The sequence below is a fragment of the Arvicola amphibius genome, chromosome 12 (assembly GCF_903992535.2).
Source record: "Arvicola amphibius chromosome 12, mArvAmp1.2, whole genome shotgun sequence".
NCBI lineage: Eukaryota > Metazoa > Chordata > Mammalia > Rodentia > Cricetidae > Arvicola > Arvicola amphibius.
The window spans coordinates 31,570,988-31,595,515 of NC_052058.2; the positions used below are offsets into that span (position 1 = coordinate 31,570,988).

The 24,528-nt window shown below is 35.7% G+C and overlaps 1 protein-coding gene across 1 annotated transcript in view; it reads left to right on the plus strand.

The window, feature by feature from the left end:
- The window catches only part of Ankrd28 (ankyrin repeat domain 28), a 93,965-nt gene that overhangs the window by 56,799 nt on the left and 12,638 nt on the right, over positions 1-24,528 (plus strand). The window contains exons 9-22 of the mRNA XM_038348747.1: positions 3,244-3,322; positions 5,114-5,228; positions 6,520-6,601; position 7,684; positions 8,146-8,209; positions 9,802-9,870; positions 12,221-12,361; positions 15,330-15,441; positions 17,555-17,581; positions 17,937-18,011; positions 20,289-20,490; positions 22,057-22,144; positions 22,510-22,627; positions 22,705-22,924. Coding sequence (XP_038204675.1) covers positions 3,244-3,322; positions 5,114-5,228; positions 6,520-6,601; position 7,684; positions 8,146-8,209; positions 9,802-9,870; positions 12,221-12,361; positions 15,330-15,441; positions 17,555-17,581; positions 17,937-18,011; positions 20,289-20,490; positions 22,057-22,144; positions 22,510-22,627; positions 22,705-22,924 — 1,393 coding nt within the window. The remainder of the gene's footprint in view (positions 1-3,243; positions 3,323-5,113; positions 5,229-6,519; positions 6,602-7,683; positions 7,685-8,145; positions 8,210-9,801; positions 9,871-12,220; positions 12,362-15,329; positions 15,442-17,554; positions 17,582-17,936; positions 18,012-20,288; positions 20,491-22,056; positions 22,145-22,509; positions 22,628-22,704; positions 22,925-24,528) is intronic.

The following is a 24,528-nucleotide window of genomic DNA, read 5'->3' on the forward strand; positions in this document are numbered from 1 at the left end:
CAGCCGAAATGATAGCACATTTTAATAATGATGAAATTGACAAATTGTGGGGGAAAAAGTAAACCCTGGCAAAGAGCTTGTAGTAATTTTGGGGAGAGATCAACAACTGTCCTAAAAGCAAGAGAATTCAACTTATAAAGAGAACTAACTGGATCCTTCCTCGCATTGTACTGGACACACCAATAATTAGAGTCTCTACATTCTATTCTGATGCAAATAAATCAGGAAAAGCAGGTTATAAATCAGAAAATTTAAGTAACTGGATCAAAGCCCTTACGAAAGTCAGAATTACATGTGATTCTAAGGGATTTTAAAGAACCTCTCAACATAATTATCGATTTGCAATATGCAGAAATAGTTGTTTTGTATATTAATCTGCTTACTCAGTAAATAATATTTCTTGGGTCTCTGAGGGAGTTAAAGACTAGATAGTTACAGTTTTTCTTGTTTACCAGATGCAGAAAGCAAATTAAGATAGAAAGTAAATTAGGTACAAGACTTTGGACCCACCAAGATGGCATATAATATAGTATTTCCCAAAATAATGGGGTATTTCCCCTGAATTTGTCAAATGCAAATGAACTAGACATTGGTGATGTATTTATTGCCTTATATATTGTATATAATTATTGTACTTATTGTGTATAGTTTTTCTTATATTAGAGCCTTTTTATTTTAGACAAAAAAAGGTGAAATACATTGGTATATTATTTGTGTTTTAATAAATAAACCTTGCCTAAAGATCAGAGGGCAAAGCATCCACCCATAGTCAGCCATACAAGTCAGGGAGTGGTAGCACACACCTTTAATCCCAGGACTCAAGAGACAAAGGCAGGTGGATCTCTGCGAGGTTAAGGCCACCCTGGGCTACACAAGATCGATCCAGAAACAGATCTAGGTGATGGTGGTTCATATCTTTAATCTCGGTGTATGGGAGTCACACACTTTTAATCCCAGCACTAGGGAGGTGAAGATAGGAGCCATATGGCTGGGCAAAGAGAGAAATATAAAGGGGAAGAGACAGGGACTCACTGGAGTGTAGAGTTTGAGGATTTTGGAAAACAGGATCTTGCCCTTTTGATCTGAAGATTGGGTAGAGGTAAAAGGCCTCTCTAGTTACTGACTGCTTTGCTTTTCTGATCTTCAGGTTTGAACCACAATATATGGCTTTGCTGTTTTATATTTGTGCTACACTAAAAGAAATCTCCGTGTTTTCTCTCCCAATTTAGAGAAAAATAAATGTGCTCTTACTGTTATTACATCGGTATTTTTCAACTGCTAACCTTAATCTCTTTTTTCCTGTATATTTATAATACTTTCTGTAATTAGTATGTAGAAAAGTAAAAATATTCTAATTAATGTTTTATAAGCTTACTATCTTATTAGCTATAAGACAACATGAAATTCTTTAATCTTAGACTGTATGTTTCCTCACTTATACAACAAATAATTTTGTATTTTATATAAATTTGTTATAGTATGCACTTAGGTAGTACATGTGCGTTCATGCATGTGGAGGTTAAAGGACACTTGTAGATTAAGTTCTCTCCTTCCATCTACGTGTCCAGAGAGCAAACTCAACTTATCAGACTTGTCAGGAAGTCCTTTCCCAGTAGGCCAACTCACTGGCCTGAAAATAATAGTATCTTTCTCATAGGATTGTGCAGATTAAATGACCAGCATATAGGACCATTTCAAATTTTACCTAAAATATGTTTATAATACTTAAAAATGTTATCTGAAGTCATATCTTTCTAATTTCACTGTATTATGAATGCTGTTTACATTATACATTATTATTTTCTTTCCTTTTTTGTCTCCAAAAAAATGGCTGTAAAATATCAACACTAAGTTGAAATTTGCCACATAGTGAACATTTTTGAAAACATGAAACCAAAATGCTTCTGTTAAGTAGCTTTGTGCCCTTTTTGTCCTCCTAATTAAAGGAGTAAAATAACAAATTATAGGTATGATATGCAAGTGGTTTGCAGAGGTTGTTATATTTTGACTGTGCAGCATACCTAAGATTTAGATAATATTATCCTCATTTTCAATTGAGGAAATAAAGACTCAAGAAAGTTAGGGAACACTTCCCAGTTCTTGTTAGGAGAGTCAGAGCATAGCTAAGATTTATTGATGTTGGCTGTGGTCCTGAGTATCCCATGTGTACATGGCTTCTCATCCTTTCTTTCTTCCAGTGCCTCCAGATTATTAGAAATCCTCAAGGTTATTAGATGGTTTATGCCTTCAAAAAATCATAAAATTAACAAAATAAGCTGGGCATTGTAGTGGGCAATCCCTATAATCCAAGCTCTTGGGAGGCTGAGTGAGATGGAAGGATAACAAGTTCAAAACCATCTGGATTATGTAGTGAATTTTAGGATAACCATAAAATTCCTCTCCCAAAACAAAGTAGCAAAATTATACAATCAAACACTTCGCTAATTTGTGTCCATATAGCAGGAAAAGTTTTACAGAGTTAATATAAACTTGAGCATTTGTTACAGTATATGTATAGAAGGAAGGCATACTGCATGGTACTACTAAAGGATTATAGCACAAAACAGGTTCTTGCCTTTGTATAGTTTAACTCACACAAGATTTTAGACATGAAAAGATATCATTTTACTAGAAGAAAATATCACACTCAGCCAGGCATGTTTTTCTCATTTTGAATTCTTCTAAATTAGAAATTCTTCTAAAATAGAAATGCCACAGCCAGCCAACCTGATTATCTTAAACAATTCAAGAAATAGCTAACAAAATGATTACAAGTAATATGAACAAATTAAGACATTGGTTTTTTTAAATGACTAATAGTGACTAAAGATGGGAGGGTTCTGGGTTTCATTAAAGGAGAGCATTGGTGCAAGGGGAGTGTTTGAATGCCAAACTTGGGAAGCCCATGGTGACTCTACACTTGAGTTATGGTGCACTTGGTTGATCACTTAATATCTGTGTTTTAATTTTTCTGACCTCCAGAAATAGGAATGCTAAGATTAACTTTTAGAATGCCTTACCGGATTTGTATAAATAGTAAGCATGGGGATTTTGTTGTGTTTTTTATTTGATTTTATTAAATGAAAAGGCCAATTCAGTTCAGACTTGAAAGGTGGTTTAACCTCTGGAAAACGTAATTCTTGAGTAACATTTATAGAATTTATATAAGAAGATATCTAAAGTACAGCTGAAGAGTGCACATCCTGGTACAGCAGAGTAAACAATTTTTTGTTATTATTTCAGAGTAAAGATGGGAAAACCCCACTACACATGACTGCTCTCCACGGTAGATTCTCCAGATCACAAACCATTATCCAGAGTGGTAAAAAGTATTTCTGTTTGTTTCTTTTATTTCTTCAATGTAGTTTTTTTGGTTTTTATTTTTAATCTACATAGTGAAAATCAGAAGAGGTTAAAATACCATGAATATTTGTCATTCATAGTTACTTGTATTCTTCTGAATTATTAATTTTATTTCTTCCTTTTGAGTAGATAGGAAGGGAGAAGTCTCTCCACATAGTTTTGGCTGGCCTTGAATTCATAATCCTCTTACCACATAACACCACCTTGTCCAGCTATGAATTCTATTTCTATAGCAATTAGGGTCGACCTTTTTCTTTTTCATTATTGCTAATTGGAAAACTACCTTTTTATGTATATTTTAATATGTGCTTTGTTTTATTTTTTCATTTTTTTCCTGTTTGAATGCTTTGAAATGAACTCTTTTTAAGGTTTTAGTTTAATCTCTGCACTTTATTCTCTTGTGTTTGAATTATTTCTAGGTAAATTAAACTTTTTAGTATTTTTTATGGCTATTAATGTAAATCTGTGTTTCTTAGACCATGTTCTAAAGGAGTGTTTGTTAATAGTCTTTAATATATAATTTTTAATTAAAGGTTTTATTGTTCTCTGTAAGATTTTGTTTCTTTTTATTTTATGTTCATGAATATTTGCCTGGATGTCTGTCTCTGCACCACATGCATATGATGCACATGGTGACCAGAAGAAGGGGTCAGGTTCCCTGGGACTCTCATTACAGACAGTTGTAAACTTTGATATTGGTGCTTGGAAGTGAACCCAGCTCTTTGGGAAGAATATCCTATACTCTTAACCAATTAGCCATTTCTCCAGCCACTTGTTGGCATTTAAAAAAAAAAAAGTTCTGTTGGGTGGTGGTGATGCACACTTTTAATCCCAGCACTTGGGAAGAAGAGACAGGCAGATTTCTGTGAGTTCGAGGCCAGCCCAGACTACAGAGCAAGTTCCAGGATGAACTCCGAAGCTACACAGAGAAGCCCTGTCTCAAAAAAAAAAAAAAAATAGAAAAACAACAACACAATCCTTTTATGTGTATAAATTTGGTTAATGTGTTTGAGGGAGTGAAAGAAAGGCATACAGATGCTATAGTAGACATGTAGGGATCAAATTACAGTTACAGATGTTAATCCTCCCCTTCTACCTTGTTTAAGATAGAATTTTATGATGTTAGCTGCAGACTGCTGTCCCAGGCATGGGCTTCCAGGGGATTCTTTCATTCCTACCTCCTAACTTATCACTTGGGTGTTTGACTTACAGATGGGTGCTACCATACCCAACTTTACATGAGTCTGTTACTCATGTTTAATAGCAGGCATTTGGCCCACTGAGCCATCTCCTCAAGAAACCTTTTGGTTTTTGTTCCTAGAGTTTTGCAAAGGGAAATAACAATAATGATGAAGATGGTGATGGTGATGATGATGATGATGATGATTACATCAACAGCAACAATTATAATAGATCCCTGACCCAAAGATTTGTAGAGTACTGTGCATGAGCAGTCAACTTTATGAAACATGGGATAGCTCTTAAGTACTGCTCTTAAGCAGTATGTTTACATAGTGGTCTTTAGACTCATTGCACCCTAGAACTCTTTCTACTAGTTTAAAATATGTTTAAGTCCTATTCTCAATTCACAAAACTGTTTTAAATTTACAGTTGATAACCCCAAGTAAATATGCTTTAAATGAAATTAATTAGAATTGCTATATCCATTAGTTTATACTTAAGCATCATTTTGTTACATTTTACAGTATTGACCAATCCCTAGTGTCTGACACTATGTCCTTTATCATAGGAGCTGTAATTGACTGTGAAGATAAGAATGGAAACACCCCTTTGCATATAGCAGCCCGGTATGGCCATGAGCTGCTAATCAACACTCTTATTACAAGTGGTGCTGACACTGCAAAGTAAGCGGTTCTTACAGAGCTGGTAATTGCTGTCTGGGGAAGCACAGAAGCGAGTGTGCTGACTTTCGTAGAGATTTCAAGTGGGAGTGTGCATTTTGTCTTCAACAATGTAGTCATTGGCTTCTTTGTTTGCTTTCTTCTTACCTTTTATTCCGGTAGATCTTAAATGTTTTATGTATAATTTTGAGTAGCCAGTGTGGCATGTTTTTATATTTCTGTTCATTTTTTCTCCAGCATAAATAATACATGGTTTTGATAAGAAACTTAACTTTTATGATCCCTTTACTTTTCAGTCTAGAAGTTATAAAAATTGTACACACCAAATACTTTTCTTGGACTATCTATCGACAGTGATTTCAGACTGTGCTGTGCAGAGCCCAGGGAGTCCCTAGCTGCTGATACAAAGGGGTCCCTGTCCCCCAGCCCCTTCCTATTAAGTTGCCCTATACATTTTAAAATTACATGGTTTTATATACTATGAAAGTCAAAACCATAATTAAATTGGTATTTCTAATTTTTATGTCTTTTATATGTATTAATGAACAAATTGTAACTTTTTATGTATTATAGATGATTAGCTATATACATTTTTTGATTTAAAAATATACATGTTTGCTGATAATAGAGACTAGGTTTTTCAGATCTGTTTATACGCTTGAGTTTACTTTATGGGATTTAATTTTATTTTATAAGGATGACATACAATATTCTCCTTATTTGCAATCAAGGTGCTTTCAAATTTCACCATTATAAAAATGACTGAGATGAACATTCCTGAGCACAGCACCTTGCAGAAATGATTTTAAAAATTGTGAAGTGAGGTGCTTCATGAGCAAATATCTGGAAATAGTTTGGTTGGGGAGAAAAGTATCAATACATAACCCAAAGGTGCTGCTAAGCATTTGACATTAGAATAGAGACCTGCATGAATACACCATGAGGTCTTGGTGATTGGTGGTGTTACACGCCTTTAATCCCAGCACTTGGGGGGATAAGAGGCAGGCGGATCTCTGTGAGTTCGAGGACATTCGGGGGCTATACAGAGAAACCCTGTCTTGAAAAAACCAAAAAATAGTCTATTATGTGCTAGTTAGTACTAAGGTAGAAAGATAAGCTTTTGAAAATATAGCTGGTAGTTAGTTATACCACTTTTCAATGACTGCCAGACTTGTCCGCAAAGTATTAAGAGATTTCTTTTCACTAATTTTTACTTAAGTAATTTTTTATAATAAATATATTTATATTATTGTATTTTCATGTGTTTAATGAAGTTCTGTCCTATTAATTTAAGGCGTGGTATACATGGAATGTTCCCACTCCATTTGGCAGCATTAAGTGGTTTTTCAGACTGCTGCAGAAAACTTCTTCTTCAGGTTAGTGGAACCTTCCTCAGGCCAGTTTGTTTGTGCATGCTTGCTCACACATTCTCTCTCACCCTTCACAGTTATCACCCTGAGAAATGCTCTATTCTTATAGTTGATTCTCTTTGTTAGTTGGAGACATGGGGTGTGAAGTCTATAGAGCAACTTCTATCTAGTGATGGTAGTCTCTTAACTTGCCCTATTTAACTTGTTCTCGAAGCAGTATACTTTAATTGGCATGTTTCATTGGTTTGGGTCTTCATTTTGAGAGTTAAAAGTCATGAAATTATTAATTTATTGTTAATACTTAGTTTAAAAATGCTATAACTGTAGCGCCATGGATTTTTTTTCATATTACTGCAAACTATGATTATTATTAAGTGCAATAAATTACTGACTGTATAGGATTGTTTTTAAATTACTTTCTATTTCTCAGAATGTAAGAACGTTAAATAGTAACACTCATGTTACTTAATAAATTATGATGTTTCAGTGAAAATATTATAGAGTGAGACAGATACTCTTCTAAGGTTTGGGGGCTGTGTTGGGAAATATGTACAGTACATTTATATTTGAGTAACTTCATTATTGTGGTTGTTTTATTTAAGTGGATCAACATGTATTCATATGAAACTATCCATTCCACTTTCATGAAAAGGAACATTAAAATCTCTTCCCAGTGTTAATAATAGCCACATGGAACAAAGTACATGTCTTTTTATTTTGGAAGGGAGGGAGATGATGAGTGGAAAGTGTGTAAAGCCCAGGCTGACCTTGAATTTGCAATTCTCCTGTTTCTGCTTCCCAAGTGTTCAGATGACAGCTGTGTACCATTATGTGCGAACTAAAGATGCTTATTGAGATATTTGTACAATACACTTATAAATTCACTTATTTAATGTATACAGTTCAACATTTATAATATGTTCATGTGGGTATATAACCATAAATTTCATCCATTGTGGAATATCTTTAATTCCTATAATAGAAATTCCTTTAGCATAATGTGGTATATTAGTTATCACTCATACAATTTTTATAGAATTACCCAACAAAATCTTTTATGACTAGCATTTTGACTTCATGATCTTAAGGGTTCTGTTTGTGTCTTTTCTTTTTCTTGTTGACTATTATCCCCATTGCTAGCCTTATAGCCTTTTTAGAGATTAGAGTGTGTTTGCTTGCTTGCGACAGGTTTATATACCATGTTGCCAAGGCTAGTCAAGACTCAGAGTAGTGATCCTCCTGCCTTAGTCTTCTGTGTGATTGGGACTATGAGACTGAAGGTGTGAGCCATCATTCCTGGCATAGCCTTTCAGACAAGCAATATAGCACTTGTAAAATTGCCAAACTTTTAGTGGAATTTTTTTTGTAATATTGTGCATTACTAGTGTTTTATACATTTTTGCGCTTGCTAAGAATATATGCTAAATGAATATATAAGTTTGCTTAAGATTGAAAAGAACAATGTGATATATTTTTTGATAATACTATCTTAATGCAAAGTAATACATCTATGATATTATATGAGAGAAGATATGTATTCATTCTTACAGGATTTGACATAGATACCCCAGATGATTTTGGCAGGACCTGTCTGCATGCAGCTGCAGCTGGAGGGTATGTTAATAGTATTTTTATTTTTTTTTCTTTTTTTTTTTTTTTTTTTTTTTGGTTTTTCGAGACAGAGTTTCTCTGTGGCTTTGGGTATTTTTATTTCTTTTATGAAGTCAGTGTTATACACTTAGCATCCCAAGAGCATCTGGGTTCATTCCAGAGATCTCAAGAGAGAAATACCAGTCATGAAGGCTATCTATCTCTTTGTTCTTCTTTATTAGTTGAGGTCCCCCCCCCCCCCATATAGAAACTGAAAACATACCTGGAGATTAACAAAAGACAGTCCAGGCCAGCAAAAGTTACCCTCCCCCCCTCACCTGTTGACCTTCTTTCAACTAAGTCATGAGTATTAAGTCAGAAAGAACAAACCTATAAAAGAAATTACTTTTTATAAGAGAAAATAATCCCTATACAAATAAAGATGTTCATGAAATGATGAGAACACTCAAATATTAAAAGTATTGTGAGTGTTCTAAATAATACTGTGTACTCCCACTGAAAATGGTACTTTAAAAATTGTATCCTCAGAGAAAAAATGTTGATACAGTTATGTCTTGGCTCAGAAGAAGAAATGTGATTAGAATATTTTAGACTAAATTTTATTTATATTATTTTAGTTTAGGGTGTGTGTATGTGTGTCCCTATTTTTGAGACAGAGTCTTGCTATTTAGCCAAGTCCCCAACCTCAGCCTCTGAAGTGTTGGAATTATAGGCACACAACACCCTCCTTGTTTGGATTAAGTTTTAAGAAACACTGTAGGGAAAGCTAGTCAATTAGTTCCATTGAATGACCAAAGGTCTTGGTCTCTGAAAACATTGTTAATCCTACTGCTTCTGATAAGTTAGATTTGTGTTAAGCCATTTAATATCACAAAGGACATTTTGTGAGCATTTTATTTCTCATGATAATTCCTTAATATTTTCCTATTATTTCAAAGAACAAGTGTGCTGAACCAAGAATGCCACCATGCAAGTCTAAGTTATAAAGATGAATTGAGAGCATATGCGACTCACTCCCTTGTTCTTCTAAGGTCACCAGAGGACATGTCAGTTAAAACCTAATCTGTGTGTAACTTGCCTACAGAAGTCAACAGGCATGGTTTCCATTGTAATATACAAAGTTGTTCAGGTTTATAAAAATTAAGTTATAATAATAATTATGTAAGCAGGTCCTACAATTTTAACTAAGGTTCATCTAAATAAACAATGAAAATATAGGAGAGTGGGGGGAGATTAATTTACTATTATGTGCTTTAAGGGTATAAGAATTTTTTCTTGTTGTTTTTAGTTCATTTTAATTGAGTATTTTTAAACTCCTTGAATTTAAGACATTTAGATATAAGTGTTGGTTCTAAATCTCTTAGAATTGTTTACAAAATGATCTTCCTTTTCTACAGAAATATAGTTCACTTATTTCCTTTGTGCCAGTATATATGCACATAACTTTTTAAGTGCTAAATATAATAAATTTTAATGTTTTATTCTTCATAAAATGTAATTATTTAAAAATATTCATTTATGCTTATTTAAGCCTACCATTTTTATTATAAAATCACTGATAATTATACTTTCAAACTTTTTTTTTCCCTGATTAGAAATTTGGAGTGCCTAAACCTTCTGTTGAATACTGGTGCAGACTTCAACAAAAAGGATAAATTTGGGAGGTAATCAGTTATATGACTCATTTACAGCTAGGTTAAATCTGCTTACTTAATGGCTTCCTGGGCCTTCAACTGACCTCTAAGATTTACATTTATGTGTCACACAGCATCTTTGGAGTTGTAGTTATGATTACTAGAGTCTGGAGCAGACCTGGGGTTGTGACTTACCTTTCCAAGTGCACAGGATTGCATTTGATCCATAGCACTGCCAAAAGGAAAAGAAAAAGAGCACGTGTGTACACCAGCCAGTACACACCAATGGGTTCTAAGTAGTTGTTCTCAGCCCCAGCTTGTTTGTCTGTCTGTCTCTCTGTCTCTCTGTCTGTCTGTGTGTAGCCTTGGAGCCTATCCTGGAACTAGCTTTTATAGACCAGGCTGGGTCACAGAGATCCACCTATATCTGCTCCAGTGCTAAGTGCTGGGATTAAAGGCTTAAAGGGTGTGCCACCACTGCCCGGCACCTCCAGTCTTTTAATTGGGTTCCCCTTACAGTTTTAGCCTCTGTCGTCTTCCCCCACCCACCTACCTTTTTAAGAATTTATTTATTTTATGTGTGTAGGTGTTTTACCTGCTTGTGTGTTCATGGAAGCCAAAAGAGAAAACATCAAATCCCGTGGTACCAGAGTTAGATCATTATGAACACTGAACCAAGGTCCTCTGGGAAAGCAGCCAGTGCTCTTTAACTGCTGAGCTGTCTCTCTAGCTCCTTACCCTTCTTGATATTAATTGCCTCTTCCTATATAATTTTGGCATAGAAACTTAAAACTACGTTGTACCAGAGTGCCTTTAAAAAATTCATAATACCTAGTATTTTTCCAAGTCATCTTTTGTGAAAGTTTCTACTTCCCATACCTACTTACCACTACTAAAAGGAAAAAATAGGTTACAAATATGTGTGTGATTTTTCTCTTATACACATCCATATAACCCACTGAATACAGTCTGCAGGAAAACAGCTATAAAAAGACAAAGTCTCATTTCTAGCTTTGTTGTTACTAGCATTTGTAGTAATAGCAGTTGAAGCTTTTATTATCTACTGTGTTTAGCAGGATTAGACACACAAAGTACATTAAAACCTTTCAGGAAAGAATTAAATGCAGTTTGAATTTGTTTGAGAGATGTTGGTGGTAGCATAAGCAATAAGACTTGTGACGGAAAGGAAATGTGTAAGTGTGTATTAGTTTCTGGTAAGAGTACCAATGCAGAAGAAAAAGGAAGAATTATGTATGGTAGGAAGTAAGAAATAAATAGAAGAAAACTAAGTGCTTTTTGACCCCTTAATACTTTGATGAATAAATGTACTGATAGAAGGAACAGATGGCCCGCAGAATTAAGTTTAAAGCAATTTTTATTTGCAGTAATTTTTAAATTCCATACAACAAATAGTAAAGAGAATTTTTGAAGCATATTCTAATATGAGGTTGAAAGCTTTGTATTTCCAGCGTTAATTCCTCTTTTTTTTTTTTTGGTTTTTCAAGACAGGGTTTCTCTGTGGCTTTGGAGCCTGTCCTGGAACTAGCTCTTGTAGACCAGGCTGGCCTCAAACTCACAGAGATCCACCTGCCTCTGCCTCCTGAGTGCTGGGATTAAAGGCGTGCGCCACCACCGCCCGGCCTGCGTTAATTCCATTTTAAAAATCTCTATAATAGCTGGGAATCATAGCACATGCCTTTGATTCCAGCACTAGGAAATAGATCTGTATGAGTTTTAGGCCAGTCAGGGGTACATAGTGAGACCCTGTCTCAAACTCATAAATCGAAATAGTATAATATCCAATAAGGCAAAATAATATTTTGGTATCATTTCCTTATAAATGTATTAGAGGGAAAGAATATACTGTAAAGAACTCTGAAATGAAGTTACCATAATTTTTTTCTTTTAATGAAATCATAAAAATCATCTTAGATTTATCATCTTGAAATAGTTACTCCTATGTTTAATAGAATTCTGTGTGATTTTAGTAATCAGAGAAATTAGTTATGATTATTCATAACTTTAGAGATTAAAACAACACATTAGCTTCTCTGAATAGGAAGTTAGTCTGTAAGCCTGTGCCAAGTTTATGCTTGAGAGCTCTGAAGCCTATGTGGAGTTGATAATGACCACTCTTGTTAGTGTCTGTGTTTTTCTTCTTTGCTTTTTCTACTCAAGACATGGACTGTGGGGCATTTTTGTTAGTGTAAGGCAAACTTTATTAAAATGAAAGATTTTAGGTTTCTAAGCAGATTATAGAGGTTGTAATTGACTTGGGATTGTATTGCAACTAAATGTGTAGAATAAAGGTCAGCTATGCTTATGTTTACAAATGTATGTTCTTGGCTTCTTTATTTCCTGTGTTATTTGGTCACAAAAGATCTCCACTGCACTATGCTGCTGCCAACTGCAATTACCAGTGCCTGTTTGCTCTTGTGGGATCAGGAGCAAGTGTGAATGACCTTGATGAAAGAGGCTGCACACCCCTGCACTATGCAGCTACGTCAGACACAGATGGCAAGTAAGTATGTGGAAGGAGAAGAAGATTGTTATTTCTATAAATTGTCATCTTCATATGGGACTGTTTTACTGCAAATGTTTGTTGCCTTTTTATATTTTTATTACCATTCCCTGAGTCCACAGTTTGAAAAATGAAGACGAAAGCTGTCTCCCAAGCATCTGGTTTTTCGTTGAAAAATCTGGTAGAAGATGGTCTTATTCTTCCTGCAAAATAGTGTTTGTTTGTTTGTTTTTTTGTTTTTCATTACAAGGTTTTCTTTGTAGCCCTGGCTGTCGTGGAACTCACTCTGTAGACCAGGCTGATCTTAAACTCAGAGATTTGTTTGCCTCTGCCTCCTGAGTGCTGAGATTGACATATAGTAGGTACATATTGCTTGAATATTGTTAGCAGACCGAGTAAATGTTGATCAAGAGTGGTGGGTGAGAAGAAAAGGATAAGTGATATATAAACTGGCAAAAGAAATCCCATTACCAGATCCATTTGTAGTGCCTCAGTATAAAATTTTTCTTCTTAGACTGAAATCCAGTGAAGACAGAAAATTACATCTTCAGTGTTTCTAGTATCCCTCATGTGGCAGAGTCAATGAAGAGTAAAAAAGTTAGGAGGAGCAGTTATTCCTAGGGAGCAACGCTAAAGACATAGTTCTGTTCCGGAAGTCACAGTCAGCATAGAAGCTTTTGTTTTCCACTTTTTAAATCCTTTTCAAAATGTATATAATTCAGGCTGGGGAGAGATGACTCAGTAAATAAAGCACTTGACCCCACAATGTTGAGGACCTCACAACCTATGTAAATCGAGATTAATAGTAGACATCTGAAATTCTAACACCTTGCTGTGGGAGTCAGATAAAGAATCCCTGAAAGTCCCCTAGCCAACTAGACTGAGATACATAGCCACAAACCACAAGAAACCTGTCTAATGGTAGAAATTAGGGCTGACACCCAGGGTTGTCTTCTAACTTCCACATACCTCCTATGACACACATAACCATACCCAAACGTGTGTGTGCATGTTTTATTATTTATTATTGTTGTGAATGTATATTATAATGTATGTACACATGCTACAGTGCACACATTTAAGTCAAGGTAATTTTCAGGAGTCCAGTTTCCTTCTCCTTGAGGATCCAACAATTGAACTCATATTACCAGGCAATTCTTACTTGAAAAGATGCTGTTTCTAACATTGATAGTATTTTGTGAGAGTAATTACTGAGAGGCCTAAGTGGTTTTAAGCTGTTCAACATTAAGGGAATAAGAGTTAGAAGCTGGGAAGATGGGTTTGTAGGTAAAAACAGCTTGCTCTGCAAGCATGAGAACCTGAGTTCTCCCTATTACCCATGTGAAAAGTTAGACATGGCTACACACTCCTATAACCAGGTCTGACGGTAGAGGGCAGAGAGACAGGTGGATCACTAGAGCTTGCTAGCCACTAGCCTAGCTGAAAAGTAGCAAGCTCCAGATTCAATGAGAAATCCTGTCTCAGGAATAAGGCAGAGAGTAGTAAAGTGTCCTCCTCTGGTCTCTACATACGCATGGGTGTGCATCCCTACACACAACTTGTGTACATATGCATAAACTGAAAAAAAGATAAAGTTAACATCACAGTGTACATACCTAAGCATAGACACGCATGAGGCAGAGGCAGACGGATCTCTGTGAGTTCGAGACCAGCCTGGTCTACAAGAGCTAGCTCCAGGACAGGCTCCAAAGCCACAGAGAAACTCTGTCTCGAAAAACCAAAAAAAAAAAAAAAAAAATACAAAGCTAAAATAAAATATCTGGCTGTCTTATGACTGTATAATAACCGTTATATGAATGAGTAAATAACACCTTCTGCACACACGTACAGACACCCAAATATGATACAATCTCATGAGGTTGTAGGGTTGGCAGTCAGTACTTAAAGACACTTTGGGACCAAGTTTTAGCAAGTCCAATTTTAGTCTTAATAGAACACTATTTGAATTAGCAGAAACATGCTCTTGTATACTGCTACTAGACAGTATTTTGCAAATTTGTTATGTATGGCTTAACAGCTTACAAAACATTACATCAGCTGTAGATTGGATAATATCAGGTTGGAAAAGCTTTTGTGAGTTTTATATTGTTAGAAGCCTTGTATCGTGAAGATTTAATGAAACATAAAAGCAATAGTATTACAGTTACATAAAATTTTTATGCATTAATTTAGCCTGTACTTTTGAAACAAAATTAAGTTTTTAGGTTTAGAGAGCTAGACCAAGTTAAGAAAATGGTAGTAAAGACAATTAGCATACTTACTGCCTGATGTGTAGTTGTATCTGCAGAGGTTTCTGTCCTGCCCGGTCCCGCAGCCTTTCAGTCCCAAAGAAACACACAGAGGTCTACATTAATTATAAACTGGTTGTCCTATTAGCTCATGCTTCTTATTAACTCTTGTAACTTATATTAGCCCATAATTCTTGTCAAGCATGTGGCTTGGTGCCTTTTATAAGCAAGGCATTCTCATCTTGCTTTCTCTGTGACTGGATCACGACTGCAGACTGACCATTTCCTCTTCCCAGAATTCTCCTGTTCTCATTGCCCCATCTCTACTTCCTGCGTATCCACCCCACATATACTTCCTACCTGGCTTCTGGCCAGTCGGCATTTTATTAAAATACAAGTAACAAATCTTTACAGGGTACAAGACTGTTGTCCCACAGCAACAATTACCAGTATTTAATCATTTGTTTAAAATGTAGGTGGAAAGGTCAGGCATGGTAGGAGGCAGAGGCAGGAACATCTCTTAAGTTTGAACTAGCCTGATCTGTATAGAAAGTTCTAGGACAGCCAGATCTACGTAGAGAAACCTCGTCCCAAATGTATAACTAAACAAAATGTAGGTGGATAACTATATAAAAAAATATATTCAATACTGAAAGTATATATATAAAAAAAACAAATATGAAGCTACAGCTTTCATTCCAAATGGTTATTATATATAGGTGCCTGGAATACTTACTAAGAAATGATGCAAATCCTGGGATCCGGGACAAACAAGGATACAATGCAGTTCATTACTCAGCTGCATATGGTCACCGTCTGTGTCTTCAACTGGTAAGATTTATGAATTCTCATGAAAGAACTAGTGTGGGTTTTTAGTTTAGTAATATAACTAAAATGAGACCAAGTAGTCCAGCAAAGACTTAGTTTTGTTCTTTAACATTTTCATGCTCCATTTCCCTCTTAAATTCATAGTTGCTCCAGTAAGATACCTCTCATTCTCTAATTTTCCTTTTGAAAAAGGAAAAAACAGCAGGGCAATGGTGGCGGACACTTTTAATTCCAGCACTTGGGAGGCAGAGGCAGGTGGATCTCTGTGAGTTTTAGGCCAGCCTGGTCTATAAGAACTAGTCCAGGATAGCAATGGCTGCTACACCGGGAAAACCTGTCTTGAAAAACCAAACCAAACAACAACAAAAAGGAAAAGCAAGCCACTGAATCCAGTGTGGTAGCACATACCTATAATTCAAATCCTTAAAAAACTAAGGCATATATATTGTAAATTTGGGGCTCAGTGAGATACTGTCTAAATGATGGTGCATTTCATCTCTTGAGGGGAGTCAGGCACAGTGGTACATCTCTGCAGTCTGCAGTCACACTTGGGAGCCTGAGGAAGGACACTGACTTGAATCCAGGACAACATAGTGAGAAACTTCCTCAAAAAAAAAAAAAAAAAAAAAAAAAAAGATTAATCTTTGAAGAAGACTACGAAAATGTTGTGTTTCTTGAGATGGTTGCATATCGTAAGACTGGCCTCAAACTAGCTGTGTAACTGAGGATGACCTTGAACTTCTGGGCCCCACATTCTGAATCCTGAGCTTGCACCATCCCACCTAGTTTTATGTGGTCTGGGGATTTAGTTCATGTGAGCACACTACCAACTGAGCTATACACCAGCCTTCAAATCTTCGTATCATTCAACTTCTAGGTCTATTGCATTTATTTCTACACCTTTAAATAAATATTCCCCCCCTTTTTAATTTTATTGATTTCTATTGAGCTCTACATTTTTCTCTGCTCCCCTCCCTACCTCTCCCGTCCCCTTCAGCCCTCTCCCAAGGTCCCCATGCTCCCAATTTACTTGGGAGATCTTGCCTTTTTCTACTTTCCGTGTACATTAGATCCATGTATGTCTCTCTTAGTGTCCTCATTGTTGTCTAGGTTCTCTGGGATTGTGGTTTGTAGGCTGGTTTTCTTTATGTTTAAAAACCACCTATGAGTGAGTACATGTAATGATTGTCTTTCTGGGTCTGGGTTACCTCATTCAAAATGTTTTCTAGGTCCATCCATTTTCCTGCAAAATTCAAGGTGTAATTCTTTTTTTTTTTTTTTTTTTTTTTTTTTTTTTCCTGCTGTGTGGTACTCCATTGTGTAAATGTACCACATTTTCCTTATCCATTATTCAATCGAGGGGCATTTAGGTTGTTTCCCGGTTCTGGCTATGACAAACAATGCTGCTATGAACATAGTTGAGCACATGTCTTTATGGCATGATTGAGCATCCTTTGGCTATAAACCCAAAGTGGTATTACTGGGTTGTTTCCTAATTTCTGAGAAATCGCTGTATTGACATCCAAAGGGCTGTAACCATGTCTTACTTGAAAAAAATAAATCCCCTGAGGGAGTTACATTTCCCTCATGTGTTTTGAGAACTCTGCAAAGTCATTTTGTTTCCCAGTTCTTCTTAATAAAGGACAATCTGCTTTTACAAAGGAAGTTTGAATTTCGACCGTGGGCTTGTCCTGGAATATACACATGATTCAGAACCCTTCTTTGCCAAACTGGAAAGGAAGAAATGAGTTAAAATATACTGCAGTGCATATATTCCTTGTTTAGGTCAAAGCTTTCTTTATAGACATGTATAAGCATTGCTTCTCTTCAGTAGGAAATAAAACTCAAGGAAGGCATCTAAGAAGGTCAACATATTTCATATAGCCATTATTGTGATACTGTAAAAATAACCCATAATTTCATAGGTTACTATGCATTTTTAGAATTAAATTATAGGCTTTGTATGTAGATTTGTTGTCTGGGTAAAAGACTTCTTTTTGAAGGCAAAGAAATCATGGGTTTAAAACAGAAACTAACAAAGCCCTATATCAATAAAAATGTTAAACATCTTAATATATATGAGTAACTTCATAAAATATCATTTCTTTTATTTCAGATTGCAAGTGAAACTCCTTTGGATGTTGTAAGTATTAATTGATCCCCCCCCCAAAAAAAATTAAAATAGTGTATTTTTTTATTCTCATTAAAACTAAAGTTAGACATATTTTCACATCATACCCCTGAGACCAAAGACAATGACAAGAATGTATATTCAAGAAAGGAAGGTATTTACCTGATGGAAGAATGTTTCTCTAAACACCTGGTTGATAAAGCTCAGAGTCTGTGATCCTTACTATGCTTTTGTGATTATGCTGTTTTGTGAATTTGCTGAGTTATTGACATACTCTAAAATGGAGTGAGGGATAAGAGGGATAACTACTACTGATATATTTAAAAGTATCATTTCTATCATTTTTAAATGCCTCTCCTTTTTTCAGTTAATGGAAACCTCGGGAACAGATATGTTGAATGATTCAGATAATAGAGCAACAATAAGTCCTTTACATTTGGCTGTAAGTACTGTCTTCATAGCTAACTTTAATGAGTGCTTCACTATGGATCTCTGGTATATACTTGTGTTGATTGGTGTAGTCATTATCATGGGATTAAGACTTAAAGAACTTTTTTAATCCTGAAACTTCTTTAGTGCATTCTTGGTTATCTGCTTCTTACTTTCCTCTTAAGTCTCAGTCCTTGGCTTCCTCAAGCCCTGCTTTTCAGTGAGAGAATCTGACTTTGAGGTAAATTTAAGATGTGCTACCATAGTAGAAGGACTGTAATTTGTTGAGCAGATTATGTAAACCACACAATTTCTGTAAACTTCAGCAGTCGTTGGTTGCTCATGGCCATGGATGCTGACTGTACAGCCAGTGCTGTTTCACGGGTTCATTGCTGCAGGATGGGGGTGTGCGCTATCGCTTCCCGTCCATTTTCAGATTCCTCTGAGTGTCAGTCACCACGACAGAGAGGTTAGGAAATGTTAAGTAAAACCTGTCTTAGCTTTTCTATACTGAAAGAATTTATTTTGAAGCCCTTTCTGTAGAGGACTTTGATCATCAAGAGACCAGGACACATCACTAGCTGTTTATGTGACCTCTGGTCTTAAGAGTGCTTCATTTAACAGGACCACTAAAAGTTCGGTAATCTATTTCTTTGTACATGTTCTGTAGCTTTTTATCTTAATAAATACAGTATTTCTCATTTGAATTCTTTTTGGAGTGTCTTATTTCATTTAATATATGTTCCCCAGAGTTCATCCCTGTGCGGTTCCTTTACTTTTGAGCTTACTTATGTTCATATTGCAGTTATTTTCAATCAGCTTATCAGTGGACACTTAATGTTGCTTCATCTCTTGAATGTGTAAGTGCTGGTGTGTTAGGTTTTTAAGCTGAAATAGACAGGTTTGCAATTTAATGATTAAATTCAATGAAATGTGATTATGTTACAATTTTAACATTTTATATCTAATCCTAAGAGGCTTTCAGAAATTAGTTAAAGTAGTTTTTAAAATTATTATTATTTTTAAACTCAGGTTTTCAGATAACCTTATAGTGAGACACTGGAGTGAAGTTTAAGGAAAATGTTATTTCTTCCTAATATTGGTGCTAGACACACAGGCTTTTCCTTTAGTCTTGTAGAAGTGATAAGGAGAAAAGCCCTATAAAAAAGCATCATGATTTTTCTCTCCTCTTTATTTTTTAAATACTATCTTCTGTGTATCCAGTGAAATTCTTCACAGTTCATTCTTAGAGTAGCATGAGTTCTTCCACCTAATATTCACATATAAAATTGGGTGTGATCCTAAAATTAATTCTATTGTCTACACTCGTGTTATCTTTGAGATAGTTAAGCTTGTAAGATAAACTTCCAGCAAAGCCAATCTTTCTCTTTGCTTGTACTTTCTGACTCTTTTTTTTCCTTTTAGAGTGGACACACTGAACACTCTGTACCCCATTTTCAGGCTATCTCCTAAATGACTTTGATTCTGTCCTACCATTACATGAGTCCTGGAAATTGAACTTAAGTCACCAGGCTTGCAGAACAAGTGCTATTACACACTAAGCCATTTCACCAGCCCAATTTTTGGTCGTTTTGCCCAAGAAATACTGCTTTATTGTCCTTTGAAGTTTATTGCTTTATTTCCTGTAGAGTGTCCAGTGCAGTGTCAATGCAGTGTCATTGTTCAGGGTGAACTGTCTGGACACTTTCCTGTCACTAACTTCACAGCCAGAGCTTCCATGCCTGCCGTGATTCAGGCATTGTTACCTCCTGCCATTTGAGGCTTTATTATTTACAGAATATATGTTTCTTAATATGGGAGAGTGCTGGTGATTCTTATGGAAAAGAAATCTATGGTTTAAACTTTCTGACTTCTCAATATAAAAGTTTGTATTAATCTCAGTTGTAACAGTGTAAAAATGAATTTGCAGGCTGGAGAAATAGCTCAGCCATTAAGCACTGGCTGCTCTTCCAGAGGTCCTGAGTTCAATTCCCAGCAACCACATGGTGGCTCAAAACCATCCATAATGAGATCCTGTGCCCTCCTCTGGTGTGCAGGCATACATGGAGGCAGAACACTATATACATAATAAATAAATCTTTTTAAAAAATGAATTTGCTTACATTTTCTAGAACATTAGTGTTTCGGCATGTAACTCAGTGGTAAAACTTGCTTACTTACCTGGCATGCACAAATACTTATATTTCCAGAATAGAGAAAAAGAGAAATAGAAACCTAATTGGGGAGTCGGTCTAAATAGTATTTTTAATTTACATATTTTTATTTCTAGGCCTATCATGGTCATCACCAAGCCTTGGAAGTGTTGGTACAATCTTTGTTAGATCTTGATGTAAGAAATAGTAGTGGTAGAACACCCTTAGATCTTGCAGCATTTAAGGGCCATGTTGAATGTGTGGATGTACTCATTAATCAGGGAGCTTCAATCCTCGTAAAAGATTATGTTTTGAAGAGAACACCTATACATGCAGCAGGTATGCCAAATATATATGTTTATAATCCTAATGTACTTTTTCATACTGATACTGTAGTTGTGTTTACTTTTTATGTTAAGTAGTCAAATGATTGTATTCTGAAGGAAAAGCAACACTTTTATAAAATCATAAACCTTTGGGATTGGATTTATGAAATAAAATATTTAGATTATCATCAGTTTAGTGTTTTGTACTCTTTCTTTCCTTTCCTTTCCTTTCCTTTCTTTTCCTTTTTTCCTTTTTTTTTTCTTCTTTCTTCTTTTGTTCTTTGAGACAGGGTTTCTTTTTGTAGCACTGGCTGTCCTGGAACAAAATCTGTAGACCAGGCTAGCCTCGAACTCAACAGGTATCTTTTACTTCTTTCTGATGGAAATATTTTAGATTAACATGTGCTTTCATGGCAATCATTAATGTTTTAAAAATAAGTCTTTTTATTTTTAAGACTTACTTGAATTTCATGTGTATGAGTGTTTTGCCTGCATATATATGTGTGTGCCAAATGTATGCCTGGTGCTCAAGAAAGCCAGAAGAAGGTGTCAGATCCCCCAGAATTGGAGTTGTGGATGATTGTAAGCCATCATGTCAGTGTTAGGAATCAAACCTGGGTCCTTTGTAAGAGCAGAAGCTCTCTTAGCTACTGAGCCATCTCTCTAGCCTAATAGTGTCTTTTACTATTTTACTGGTTACTACATTAAACCCTCAGAAAAAATTTACAAAATTTTAACTTCTGCAAGAACTACCCCAAGTTGTAGTTTCATAATTTTGCCCAGTGTACCAAAAAATGCAGGGATGTGTAACCAAGTTATTGGTATGTAGGAAAAAGATTGGCAAGGGGGAAGAGAACAATCATAGAAATGACTTAGTACCAACAGTATATCAATAGAAGACACAAATTTCCCAATTCTTTGTGAGAATTACCACAAGGCACAGCACTCATTTTCAGTAACCAAGACTGGTACAAGTGAACAATAGTAGCCAAGTGTTTTCCTTAGTTCCAATCTTTATGTGACCATTCAGTTCACTTGTGTTTATGGAACATTAAGAACTCATTCAAATATATGACTTGATTTGTACTTGTTTGGGGGAAAGATACATTTTAGAAGACTATAGAAATATAGAACACACTAACTGTTGATCCCAGAGCAGCTTTTAAGAAGTATTTGTTATTCAGGCAAGGTTTAGAGACAAATAACAAGCATTTAAACTCTCAACTAAAGATGTCTGTAGAAACTATCAAGTGGTGTGAATAAGAAATCATTTTCTATTATAAATAAGATGGAGTCACATGCCTTTAATTCTCCTAGTGGCGAGCTAAATAAAATGAGGATTCTGTTAACATGAGGGAGGATGAAGGGGTAAGGGCAGTATATGCATTCCGCTTGCTGTGTGCAGAAAAGTCCCTTAATAGCAAATACAGTATAAAACCTTCTTTATACACATAGTTGTTGTTCTGCTTATGGAATTCCGTAAAACTGTCCCCAAATTATATTCTAAAAGATGTGCTATTTCTAATATATTTTCGTTTAATGGTGTATATTAAAATTATTTAAAATTTTTGATTTACAGCAACAAATGGCCATTCGGAATGCTTACGGTTATTAATAGGAAATGCAGAACCACAGAATGCAGTAGATATTCAAGATGGAAATGGACAGTAAGTTTGAATAATTTTTAGATTAACTTTTTTTTATGTCTTATTATATAGCCCCGGCACTCTTCCATTTTACAATCTTACTACCTTACCACCTCACCCTTTTTAATGCTGGGTACAGGCATGAGTCACTATACCTTGCCTTTGATTGTTGTTAAAATACTAGATGTTCTAATACCCTGGCCCCTATTTTAGTAAATTTGTAATAGTTTGTATACTGGAGAAAAGCAAGCATATATTTAGTTTTTTTTAAAGCACATTAAAAAGTTATGTCACGATAATGCATGTATAGAAAATAAGCCATCACATCCTTGCTGTTTTAGAGTTTTGTAAGTGGTAACACTAAACCTAATTCTGTTACTATTCAGGACACCTCTAATGCTGTCTGTTCTCAATGGACACACAGACTGTGTATATTCACTACTGAACAAAGGAGCAAATGTAGATGCCAAAGATAAGTGGGGAAGGACAGCATTGCATAGAGGGGTAAGCCAAAATTATATTAACTAAATTTGGTCCATGGTGCCACATAATGTATTTAATACACCCAAATTGTTTTGCAGGCAGTTACAGGCCATGAAGAATGTGTAGACGCATTACTTCAACATGGTGCTAAGTGCTTACTACGGGACAGCAGGGGTCGGACACCTATACACTTGTCAGCTGCCTGTGGACACATTGGAGTTCTTGGAGCCCTTTTGCAGTCAGCAGCATCCGTAGATGCAAATCTAGCCGTAGTAGACAATCATGGGTATACAGCACTTCACTGGGCTTGCTACAATGGTTAAGTATCCGATAAAACCTGCACTGAGTGCCTGCCTACTAGGTACTAATAAGTAAAAACAAGCAACTCAAAATGCACTGTGGTATTGATGACAGTAGCATATTTATAAGTCGGGCTTAAAATGTAAGTGGAAAGACCAGGAATGCTCTACTCTCTGGTTGTATCTTACTCCTGTCCTTTACTATGCTAAGACAGGTCGCTAATTTTCACGTCTTTGAGATAAGCCTTCATGTTCTTTTCCTTTCGGCTCTCTGGGATTGATAGGTATAGTAGAGTAGCGAAAGATTGTACCTGAATCAAAAGAATTGCTGTATATTGTCATCGAAGTTTGATTTTATCCTATGAATTAACATTTTATGAGTCTAATAACCTGAGAAAGTATCCACAAATGTGAATTGTATGTAAAAATCAGCAAGATAAACTTTTTAAGCAAAATTTTTTGGGGGTGGTGGGTTTTGAGACAGGGTTTCTCTGTGTAGCCCTGGCTGTCCTGAAACTTTGTAGGCCAGGCTGGCCACAAAAAGAGATCCACCTACCTATGCTTCTCAGGTGCTGGTGTTAAAGGCGTGTGCCACCACTGCCTGTTGAAAGCAGAATTTTTTATTGGATGGTTTTTTTTTTTTTTTAAGTGATCAGTGACATTCCATGTTATATAGGAAGTGTATTTCCCAAGGTAGATCTTTTACTTGTCTTTTGGAGGTTTACTCTCATAGAAACAGAATTTTACACCAACAGCATGCCTGGTTGCCATTAAAAACAAAACAAAAAAATAAAAAACAGATGGGTCTGAGTTTTTTTAGAAAAGCAAAATTGTAGTGATTCTGAATTGAGCTAGAAGAACTGTAATGTTAGTTCATGCGGTAAGAGACTATGCAGTCTAAAATTAATGCCATATTTTTAGCCAAATGCCTGCTTTATAATTTGACATTACATAAGTGGAATGCATTAAATGGTTTAACTGATTAGTAATTTTTGTACAGAAAGATGGAAGTACTCTAATCAAAACAAGCTTTTCTCTCAATGAAATGATGACCAAGTTTTAGAAAAGAATTGACTATAAACTTACTAAGCTTAAAATCCATAATTTTAATTTATTGCTCCTTTCAAAAACTAATCAACTAGATGTTCTTAAGCACCCTCAGAAATAATTTTCTGAACCAGGCACTGGTGGCACATTCCTTTAATTCCAGCACTTGACATAGGCGGATCTCTGAGAGTTCAAGGCCATCCTGGTCTACAGAGTGCCTTCCAGGACAGCCAGTGGTATACAGAGAGACCCTGTCTCAAAAAGGGGGGAGGGTTTAAAGGAAGGACGAAAGAAAGAAAGGAAAGAAGGGAGGAAGAAAGGAGAGAAAGAACTTTCTGAAATACTAAGAGAAATAATGAGATTGTATTTAGATTGTAGTTTGGTTCTACCCAGTGCTAATCCCTGGAGATAGCAGATAAAGTACTCTATAACAAACTCAGATAGTGGATCTCTAGCCCTTGGTCTCAGAGCTTGTGGGTTACAGCTATTGATAATACCTGCATTGTTAATGGACTTGAGAAGCTTAAAAATCTTTACAAGAGCAACTTTTTAAGGGACCTGCAAAATGACTTAGCA